This window comes from Oncorhynchus clarkii, chromosome 7 (assembly GCF_045791955.1).
Source record: "Oncorhynchus clarkii lewisi isolate Uvic-CL-2024 chromosome 7, UVic_Ocla_1.0, whole genome shotgun sequence".
NCBI classification, from domain to species: domain Eukaryota; kingdom Metazoa; phylum Chordata; class Actinopteri; order Salmoniformes; family Salmonidae; genus Oncorhynchus; species Oncorhynchus clarkii.
This window is the reverse complement of record NC_092153.1, coordinates 16,561,258-16,573,034: the sequence shown is the minus strand read 5'-3', so window position 1 is coordinate 16,573,034 and position 11,777 is coordinate 16,561,258. Positions and strand designations below refer to the sequence as shown.

The 11,777-nt window shown below is 45.2% G+C and overlaps 1 protein-coding gene across 1 annotated transcript in view; it reads left to right on the top strand.

The window, feature by feature from the left end:
* Positions 1 to 483: 483 nt before the first annotated feature.
* Positions 484 to 11,777, top strand: part of LOC139412970 (unconventional myosin-X-like) — an 81,387-nt gene continuing 70,093 nt past the window's right edge. The window contains exon 1 of the mRNA XM_071159892.1: positions 484 to 714. Coding sequence (XP_071015993.1) covers positions 694 to 714 — 21 coding nt within the window. The 5' untranslated portion in view covers positions 484 to 693. The remainder of the gene's footprint in view (positions 715 to 11,777) is intronic.

Genomic DNA, 11,777 nt, shown 5'->3' with positions numbered 1-11,777 from the left:
AGGGGCAGAACGACAGATGTTTACCTTGTCAGCTCGGGGATTCGATCCAGCAACCTTTCGGTTACTAGCCCAATGATTAACTGTGTGTGTGTGCGCGTGTGGCTCCCAGCTCTGTTCACATCCTGTTATTTTCCTCCTCTTCAGAAACAAACATAGCATTCCTGAGACTCGGGTATCAGGGCCTCTGTTGTGGTGGCGACAAACAGTTTGGATAAAGATGTGCACGCGATGATAACGTTGCTACCTCACTTTGTCTCTCATAATCATTATCCTTACCATTATTCGTTTTCACACAATCACACACTCAGTTGCCGCTCCGCGGAGTCCGTCAGTTCACCGTCAGGACTGAAGAGGGAACCGTTGGCTTCCCTGTTTGGGATTGATCTTACATTTTTATAGCGGCACACTCGGAGAAGAGGTGTGTGTCCTCTCTTTCTCTCTCTCTGCTTTCTCTCTGCTCTCTGTTGGCGTTGGGTGGGAACACACACATCAGGGATTGTAGCCGTTCGGATTTAAATCGGGACGTTTACAAATGAATGGAAATCACCACCGACCAGGACCAAGGAGCCTATTCCACCTTAACCCACCCCGAGCTTCCCCGGTGCCCGCTGTGATTTAGTTCTCTGTTAACACTGGGACAAGCGTCTGCCCACCGACTGACTTCACGCGCGCCGGGCAGCAACATAGAGAAGAATGGAAGCGTTTTTCGCGGAGGTAAGCTGGGATGGGAGATGGGCTTTTCCCCGGTTTAATATTATATTTCCCCGGTACTGGTTGGCCTAATGATATACATATAAATTACGTGGTAGCCTGTCATAAACTCGTATTGTGAATATCGTTTGGACATTTTTATTTGGTGTAGAATATGATGGTGGTTCAACGAGAATCCATGTATGGCCTACCTTCGACAGACACAAGCATAATAAAACTCTTCAAAAATACAGTAGGTGTAGGTTATGTGTCACAATATCGAAAACATTTGCTTTCTCGCTCTCGCTCTCTCTCTCAAAATGTAGGCCAATGTCATCAACACAAGTGAATGCTAGCCTACCTATCATATTAGACTAAAGTCTACTGACAGGATGTGCTAAAATGGCACCACACCACTCATCATGTAGCCTGCACTGCCATCCTCATCTGTCCATTCTCTCAGAGGAGGAGAGGAGTAGCCTCATTGGCTAAATGCAGGCTGACCAGAAAATAGGCTAGTCTTTCCATAAAGCTGCGTTTCGGATTAAGACCAATCTGTTAATAAGGGAGAAAAGCGTGGTATCGTCAAGCTACTAACCTACTGGGTTATTAGTGGCTATACTAGTATGATCAGTGGGAGGATTCTTTCTACCCTCTCTGGGGTGACTGTGTGGGGCTGTGTCTCGGATAGGGAGGATGGGAGGTGTGGCTATTGCGGGATTTGAGGGGGGGGGGGGGGGTGGTGGTGGAGAGAGGAGGAAGATGAAGGCGAAATGGAAGAATACGAATTGACTGTAGGTGAGACAGCGATGGCTATGGTTGTTATTATGGATTATTAACGCCATGTCCTAATCTCTCTCTCAAATCAATTCAAAGGGGTTTTATTGGTTTTGGAAACACAAGTTTACAATGCCAAAGCAAGTGAAATTAACAAAAGTGAGAAGAAACACAACACAACATCAACAATAATACAATTTAAAAAACGTTACATAGCACTGGATTCCGTCACTGCAGAGAGAGAGAGATAAAGGAGAGAGAGAGAGAGATAGATAAAGGAGAGAGAGAGAGAGATAAAGGAGAGAGAGAGGTCCTGGTGTTTAAATTGCGTTGTTACCGATTTTCCCAGATCAATCAGCTAATTTACGACTTTTCACTCTCTCTTTGCCAGCGGCGCTAACAGATCTCTAGTCCGGCCACCAGTTTGCTAGCCCACTGAGTTTGGCCCAGTAGAATTTTTTTCTTCTATAAACTACATGTGTTTCCTGCAGTATAATCTATTATATGCTAATATATTGACAGGTTGTTGTGACAACCTAAGCCTAATAGGTTTAGACATGGTTGGTGTGTTCTTTGTTACTAACACATAAAACAGGGCCGCATTCTTCCCCAATTCACCCCACTGGGGATGGTGCCCAACCTCCCCACCTTCTCAGTCCTTCCTCTTCCTCCTCCTCTTCATTCTCCTTTCCTCTTTTCTCCTCACCTCCATCTCCTCCCTGTTTCTAATTCATTCCATCATGGTGTCACAAACAAAGGCGGCACACATCGCACACACACACACACACACACACACACACACACACACACACACACACACACACACACACACACACACACACACACACACACACACACACACACACACACACACACACACACACACACAACTTGTATCATCTGTGCATGAATGTGTTATCCTCTAACTGTAGGCTACTTACCTCCATCCTTGTTCATCTCGATCTGATATAACTATAACAACCGCCCCTTCTCACTGTGACGTCATTCATTCTGTGTGCACACGCACTACCAGTGTACACTACCAGTCAAAAGTTTTAGAACACCCCCATTTTCACAGTTTTTATTGACATTTTATTGAAAGTCCGGTGAATAACCTGAAATGGTATAAAGGTAAGAGGTAAACTGACAGAGGTTTAAAAATGTTTTTTTTAAAGAAGTTTGGGTTACCAAAAACTGAAAAATAAGGTACATTTCAGAGTTATAAAAAAAGCCTTTTCTCAGGGAACAAGTAAAGGGTTAACAACTTACAGCTGTTCTGCAGAAATGGTCCTAAATTAAGCTTTGAAAGTTGACGCTAACAATCCCTACAGGTGTCCCAAGTTTTGTTGATTATTCTCAAACCCTCTGTCTGTATAAAATCAGTGTTGGAACAGACTGTTACTACACCCTCTTACAGTTTTTTCCGATTGCTAAACGACAGTGGACACAACTGGAGTCACATGTGCAAAACTCTAACTACAGTCTGCACAGCAGCAGTTAATGTGGACCAAACTCTAGTTCGTTTTTCATTGCTTGAACACAATTTTCAAAACTCTACACACTTATCCCATGACTTTAACCACAACCTGCACAACACTGTGGATTTACAGCACTTTGTTCAAATGCTAACACACTGCTGTCAAAACTGTGAACCACACATTCAAAACGGAATAGATTTCAGCCTTGTGCCTTTCAAACACTGCTGATTGCAATTTCAGCTGAAAGGCAAAGCAGGTGTCTTGTTTTAGACTTGTTAGTGAACACACACATATTACAGTAGATATAGGTAGAGCTCAGAAAGACTCATTTTGGAAATGGAACAAGGAAGATGGGTTCGTGGAGGGAGAAGGGTGGCAGGGAGAGGGCGGATGCGTGGCGGAAGACAAAGAAGACAAAGAGCTGTTATTTCAGATGAAATAAGGGCTACACTTATAGACCATGTTGTGAACCATGGTCTCTCATTGAGAGAGGCAGGGTTGAGGGTGCAACCCAATCTGCAAAGATCCACAGTGGCATCTGTAATGCAAATTTTCCATCATGCAAACAGGTGAGAGTTACATCCTTACAGTAAATGAAAACATTACAGGAATCTATTTTGTATTGCAATTCTAGAATATTTACACAGATATATATTTTACAGTAAGTTTGACTGTAAAATATATTTTTACAACAGGACCCAAAGGCTGCCCCCAACAGGGGGAAGAGGAAAAATATGTTCAGATGCGCAGGAAAATGCTATTGTTGACATGGTTGTTGTCAACAATGCAATAAAACTGCGGGAGATTCAAGATAGAGTTCTGGCTGATAATGATATATTTGAAAATGTTAATTCTGTCAGCACAACAACTATTGCTCGAGTCCTAAAGAAACACCAAGTTACAATGAAACAGTTATACACTGTACCGTTCGAGAGAAACAGTGAACGGGTAAAAGAGCAAAGATACCAATATGTCCAGGTAAGACGTCTGAGGTTACGTACACAGCTATACAAAATATTTACAGTAAAAAAAAACACTAGCTTTTCTACAGTAAAACTGTGCACTTACTGTTTTTCAGAGAGTAATGGAGGTGGAAGCACTGGAAAGACCACATTCATTTGTATTTATCGATGAAGCTGGATTTAACCTTGCCAAAACACGGCGCAGAGGAAGGAATGTTATAGGTCAAAGGGCCACTGTGGAGGTTCCAGGCCAAAGGGGGGGAAACATCACCATGTGTGCTGCAATGGCCAATGATGGTTTGCTTCTCAACACACCACTCATTGGCCCATACAACACAGAAAGGCTTATAGCTTTCCTAGAACAGCTCTATGCTCAGCTAGTGCCAGCAGAACAGGGGGAGCCAGTAAGAAACCCCCAAGTTTTTGTCATAGTTTGCGATAACGTTGCTTTTCACCACTCTGCAGCTGTCACAGATTGGTTTGCAGCACATCACAGATTTATGGTTTTGTACCTGCCTGCATATTCACCATTCCTCAACCCAATAGAGGAGTTTTTCTCTGCCTGGAGGTGGAAAGTTTGGTCACCACCCACATGACCAAATGTCTCTTTTGGAAGCCATGCGTGCCGGATGTGAGGACACGAGTCCAGAGGACTGCCAGGGATGGATAAGGCACTCCAGAAGGTTCTTCCCCAGGTGCATGGCAAGAGAAAACAATAGATGTGATGTTGAAGAAAACCTGTCGCCTGATGCTAGAGAGAGGCAGGATTAGCCCCTCAATTATTTGTTCGAATTACAGTATGTACTTTTAGTTTCTACCTTTTTTTTCTCATTACTGTAATTCCGTAAATTACTACAGACTATTGAAGCAAACTGCTAATTTTCATTTACCTTAAAGAATTGTTATGTTCTAAAAATTTTAATAAATCATGTGAAAGAATGTCACTCTTTTCTTTGAAGAAAATATTACTTTGTATGAAGTCACTGAAATTGTTCAAACTGTAAAGATGAAAAGTTTGTATTTTCTGTATTGGTGTTTGATGCTAGTGTTTTTACTCTCAGTGTGTTCTGAGTGACAGTGTGTGTTATCTCAGTGAAGGTTGTGCATAGTGTTTGGCTGCACTGAGCGTGTTTTGAGCCATGTGTTAAGAGTTGTGTTGCTTGGAATGAGTTTTGCAGGTGATGTGAACTGTTTAGCTCAGGTGACTGTTGGTAGTGCAGACTGTAGTTAGAGTTTTGCACATGTGACTCCAGTTGTGCCCACTGTCGTTTAGCAATCGAAAAAAACTGTAAGCATTATTTGGACACTATTGTACTGCAAGAAGTAGTATATTGCTATCATAATGGTGAGAAAAAGGCAATTAACAAAGGAAGACAGACAGAACATTATAACCCTTGAAAGTGTAGGTCTTTCCTTTAGAGAAATTGCAAAGAAACCCAAGGCGTCAGTGAGTACAGTTTCCTACACCATCAAAAGGCACTTGGAACCTGGAGGAAACTCTGACAGGAAGAGGTCTGGCAGAGCCAAAGCCACAACAGAATCAGAAGACAAGTTTCTGAGAGTCAACAGCTTGCGTGATAGGTGGCTCATAGAACAACAGCTTCAAGCACAGCTTAACACTGGTCGAAGTCAGCAAGTCTCCGTTTCAACTGTGAAGAGGAGACTTCGAGCTGCAGGTTTGACAGGTCGAGTGACAGTATGAAGGCCATTGCTAAGATGGCAAAATAAGAAAAAGAGACTTGCCTGGGCCACGAAGCACCGCCAGTGGACTACTGAAGACTGGAAGACGGTCTTATGGACCAATGAAATCTTTGGTTCATCACGCAGGGTTTTTGTCCGCCGTCGAATAGGTGAAAGGATGGTTCCTCAGTGTGTGACAGCAACTGTCAAACATGGAGGAGGAAGCGTGATGGTCAGCGGCTTTTTTGCTGGAACCAGAGTCGACGACTTGCACAGAGTGAGTGGCTCCCTGACCCATAATGTCTACCACAGCATTTTGCAGTGCCTTGCAATACCCTCTGTTGTGCACCTAGTTGGTCAGGGGTTCATCCTACAGCAAGATTATGACCCAGAACCTACCTCCAGGCAAGGGGGCATCCTACAGCAATATAATGACACAGGACACACCTCCAGGCTATGGGGTTCATCCTACAGCAATATAATGACCCAGGACACACCTTCAGGCTATGGGGTTCATCCTACAGCAAGATAATGACCCAGAACACACCTCCAGGCTATAGGGTTCATCCTACAGCAAGATAATGACCCAGAACACACCTCCAGGCTATGGGGTTCATCCTACAGCAATATAATGACCCAGGACACACCTCCAGGCTATGGGGTTCATCCTACAGCAAGATAATGACCCAGAACACACCTCCAGGCTATGGGGTTCATCCTACAGCAAGATAATGACCCAGGACACACCTCCAGGCTATGGGGTTCATCCTACAGTAAGATTATGACCCAGAACCTACCTCCAGGCAAGGGGGCATCCTACAGCAATATAATGACACAGGACACACCTCCAGGCTATGGGGTTCATCCTACAGCAATATAATGACCCAGGACACACCTTCAGGCTATGGGGTTCATCCTACAGCAAGATAATGACCCAGAACACACCTCCAGGCTATGGGGTTCATCCCACAGCAATATAATGACCCAGAACATACCTCCAGGCTATGGGGTTCATCCTACAGCAAGATAATGACCCAGAACACACCTCCAGGCTATGGGGTTCATCCTACAGCAAGATAATGACCCAGAACATACCTCCAGGTTATGGGGTTCATCCTACAGCAAGATAATGACCCAGAACACACCTCCAGGCTATGGGGTTCATCCTACAGCAAGATAATGACCCAGAACATACCTCCAGGCTATGGGGTTCATCCTACAGCAATATAATGACCCAGGACACACCTCCAGGCTATGGGGTTCATCCTACAGCAAGATAATGACCCAGAACACACCTCCAGGCTATAGGGTTCATCCCACAGCAAGATAATGACCCAGAACACACCTCCAGGCTATAGGGTTCACCCCACAGCAAAATAATGACCCAGAACATACCTCCAGGCTATGGGGTTCATCCCACAGCAAGATAATGACCCAGAACATACCTCCAGGCTATAGGGTTCATCCCACAGCAAGATAATGACCCAGAACACACCTCCAGGCTATGGGGTTCATCCCACAGCAAGATAATGACCCAGAACATACCTCCAGGCTATAGGGTTCATCCCACAGCAAGATAATGACCCAGAACATACCTCCAGGCTATGGGGTTCATCCCACAGCAAGATAATGACCCAGAACATACCTCCAGGCTATGGGGTTCATCCTACAGCAAGATAATGACCCAGAACACACCTCCAGGCTATGGGGTTCATCCTACAGCAAGATAATGACCCAGAACATACCTCCAGGCTATGGGGTTCATCCTACAGCAAGATAATGACCCAGAACACACCTCCAGGCTATGGGGTTCATCCTACAGCAAGATAATGACCCAGAACACACCTCCAGGCTATGGGGTTCATCCTACAGCAAGATAATGACCCAGAACATACCTCCAGGCTATGGGGTTCATCCCACAGCAAGATAATGACCCAGAACACACCTCCAGGCTATGGGGTTCATCCTACAGCAAGATAATGACCCAGAACACACCTCCAGGCTATAGGGTTCATCCTACAGCAAGATAATGACCCAGAACACACCTCCAGGCTATAGGGTTCATCCTACAGCAAGATAATGACCCAGAACATACCTCCAGGCTATGGGGTTCATCCTACAGCAAGATAATGACCCAGAACATACCTCCAGGCTATGGGGTTCATCCTACAGCAAGATAATGACCCAGAACATACCTCCAGGCTATGTCAGAACTACCTTAGAAGAAAATAACAACACGGCAGGCTTCAAATCATGGAATGGCCAGCACAGTCTCCAGACTTGGTTTGTGATGAAATGGGCAGAAGGGTGAAAGCAAAGCAACCTACAGGTGCAACACATTTGTGGGAACTTCTGCAACAGTGTTGGGAATAGTTTTCCTAACAATATTTGATTTCCATTGTAGAAAGAATGTGTGTTTGGCTGTTATGTCAGCAAAAGGTGGCTACTTTTATCAAAAAATTTAGATATAGAGTCAAAGATGTTGATACAATTTTGTTAAACAAAACAATTCCATGATTTCTTTTTTTGTCTCCAATTGTTTAGCTGTTCTATGCTTTAATTTCAGAGTACATTAAGACAATAAACTGTGAATTTCAATAAAAACTGGAAACATTGAGGTGCTAACACTTTTGACCGGTTGTGTGTGTCTCTATGGGCGTTGTTACAGATGTAGTACATTCTCTACACTGACATCACACCTCCATATCCCCCGGCAACAGTGGAAGGGGAGGCCTGACCGATAGGGGTCCACCACAGTCCACCATGGTGTTTGTTCTTCACTGGTTGCCCTTTTCTTGTGGCAACAGGGCACAAATCTTGCTGCTGTAATTGCACACTGTGGTATTTCACCCAGTAGATATGGGAGTTTATCAAGATCGGGTTTGTTTTCGAATTCTTTGTGGATGTGTGTAATCTGAGGGAAATATGTCTCTAATATCGTACATTGGGCAGGAGGATAAGTGCAACTCAAAATGTTTGTCCCATTTTGTGAATTCTTGGTTGGTGAGCCCAGACCCCAGACCTCACAACCATAAAGGGCATTGGATTCTATAACTAGTTTAAGTATTTTTAGCCAGATCCTAATTGGTATGTTGAATTTATGTTCCTTTTTGATGGCATAGAATGCCCTTCTTGCCTTGTCTCTCAGCTCATTTACAGCTTTGTGGAAGTTACCTGTGGCGCTGATGTTTATGCCGGGGTATGTATAGTTTTTGTGTGCTCTAGGGCAACAGTGTCAAGATGAAATTTGTATTTGTGGTCCTGGTGACTGGACGTTTTTTGGACTGAGGAATACTGTCAGGGCCCAGGTCTGTCAGAATCTGTGCAGAATATCTAGGTGCTGATGTAGGCCCTCCTTGGTTGGTGACAGAAGCACCAGATCATCAGCAAACAGTAGACATTTGACTACAGATTCTAGTAGGGTGAGGGCGGGTGCTGAAGACTTCTAGTGGCCTCACCAATTCGTTGATATATATATATATATATATATATATATATATATATATATATATATATATATATATATATATATATATTTGAAGAGGGTTGGGCTTAAGCTGCATCCCTGTCTCACCCCACTGCCCTGTGGAAAGAAATGTGTGTTTTTGCCAATTTGGTTAAAATTGTTTAAAAAACACCCATTTCTGGGCCTCTCGAGGTGGCACAGTGGTTAAGGGCGCTGTACTGCAGCGCCAGCTGTGCCACCAGAGACTCTGGGTTCGTGCCCAGGCTCTGTCGTAACCGGCCGCGACCGGGAGGTCCGTGGGGCGACGCACAATTGGCCTAGCGTCGTCCGGGTTTGGCCAGGAGGGATATCCTTTTCTCAGCGCGCACCAGCAACTCCTGTAGCCAGGGTCGCCAGGTGCACGGTGTTTCCTCCGACACATTGGTGCGGCTGGCTTCCGGGTTGGATGCGCGCTGTGTTAAGATGCAGTGCGGCTTGGTTGGGTTGTGTATCGGAGGACGCATGACATTCAACCTTCGTCTCTCCCGAGCCTGTACGGGAGTTGTAGCGAGAGACAAGACAGTAGCTACTAAAACAATTGGATACCACGAAATTGGGGAGAAAAAGGGCTTTTTTTTTTTTTTAAACACCCATTTCTTTCCACAGGGCTGTGGGGTGAAACAGGGATGCAGCTCTCTCTCTCTCTCCCTCCTCTCTCTCAGACCCAGTGGCTGGGGTAAATGCTATACTGTGCCATATTGATTCAATGTAAGCATGAGAGTGGCACATATTGTGTGTGCGTCCATGCCTGCGGCGTGTGTGTGTGTAAAGTACAGTAGTGTATATGAACTAATATATTCACTCTTATAAAATGGTCTGTTCTGAATGAGTTATGACTGCCAGACCTCCTCTCTTTAAATTAAACAGAGAACACACACACACACAGGACTACTTATTTAGCTGGGTGGAGACCAAACCTCTGGGGGTCCTTTTCATCCATCTCTCCCTCATACAGTCCCCCCCCCCCTCCTCTCTCTCTCTCTCTCTCTCTCTCTCTCTCTCTCTCTCTCTCTCTCACTCTATCATCCTTCCTTCCTTCCTTCCTTCCTTCCTTCCTTCCTTCCTTCCTTCCTTCCTCTCTCTCTCTCTCTCTCTCTCTCTCTCTCTCTCTCTCGCTTTCTGTCTGTCTGTCATCCCTCTGCAGAGTATCTCTCCCTCTATCCCTTTCCCCTTTCTGTCTGGACAGAGAGAGAGATGGCGATGGGGTCCAAAATCTCAACTGAGGGCGGGATTTCAGCTTTAGTCTCTAAACCTGGCAACCCAGGCAGAAACCCTGACGCCACACTGGCAACCCGAGCATTAAATGTCAGGTGACATTATCCTTCTGTGGCCTGCACAACCCCCCTCATATTTAGATCAGTGGTGTGAAAGTCTGTGTCCTTGTGTGTGTGTCTCTCTTTCTCTCTCTGTTGACTTATGTGTAATGTGTGGCAGTGCTTCCCCTACAGATGTATAGGCGGTGCCTCTCTCTGTTGGCCCCTGCCTATAAGGATGAGTTGGGCTTCTATTGGTGCAATTGGTCATTTTCATGCCAGAGGATTTAAATGTTGCGTAAGGGGCCTGGGCACCCTGCCTGGATATTAAACTCAGGGAAAGACTGTTGTGTAGTTTAGTGTTTAGTGTGTAGTGTGTAGTGTTTAGTGTGTAGTGTAAAGCGGGAAGGGTATGTTATAGTCATGCATAGAGTGTATGCTGGTTCATTGGAGAGGAGCGAGAGAGAGCAGTCGCTTGAGATGTATGACCCATTTTCAGAATAACCAAGCACATTCGTTCTGCTTAGAGCTGCATCAGCTCTGCCTCTCTCCGTCGCTCCGTCTCACTCTTGTTTTCTGCCCTCTCGCTTGTCTCTCTTTTTCCTCCCCCACAATCTCCGATCTCTTCATCCCTGGTACATGTCCCCGGTCGGTCTCTCTCTCTCTCTCTCTCTCGCTCTCTCTCTCTCTCTCGCTCTCTCTCTCTCTCTCTCTAGGTGTGGGAGTAGTTCTCTATCTTGGATCTCGATTCCCTTTACAGCATTCTTTCACATTCTTTCATCTCCCAGCGTTCTTAGCTGTTTTCCCCGGGATGGTCTCTCTCTCTCTCTCTCTCTCTCTCTCTCTCTCTCTCTCTCTCTCTCTCTCTCTCTCTCTCTCTCTCTCTCCTCTCTCCTCTATCCTCTCTCTGTCTATAGGCATGGGAGTAGTTCTCCATCTTTACAGCTATCTTTCACACTCACTAAAAACACCAACTCCCAGCGTCCTTAGCTGTTTTTTCACCAAGAACACCATCTCCCAGCAACCTGAAGATGCTAAAATGTAAAGGGTTAGATATGTTGTTGTTATCCCATATAGTAGGCTATTTTACACCTCCTTTCCTGTGCTGCTTATTTATTATTCTGCTGTTTCCATGGCGCTCTGGTTGCCATGGTGTTTCTGGGGTTCGACTGTAGTTTAATCCAAGATCAGAGAGTATGTGATAATTAGCCAACTGCTCGAAATTAGGCTTGAATACACACACCCCCCCCCCCCCCCCCCACACACACACACACACACACACACACACTACACACCCAGGTTAATCCGCCAGGCTGCTGCCTCTCTGTGTGTGATGGGGTCTAAGTTGCCATGGTGTGTTTTAGCTGGTTCAGAACAGTCTCAGATGAATCATTAATGTGTTCTGAGTCACAAGGGACAGAAAGGAGCTCCA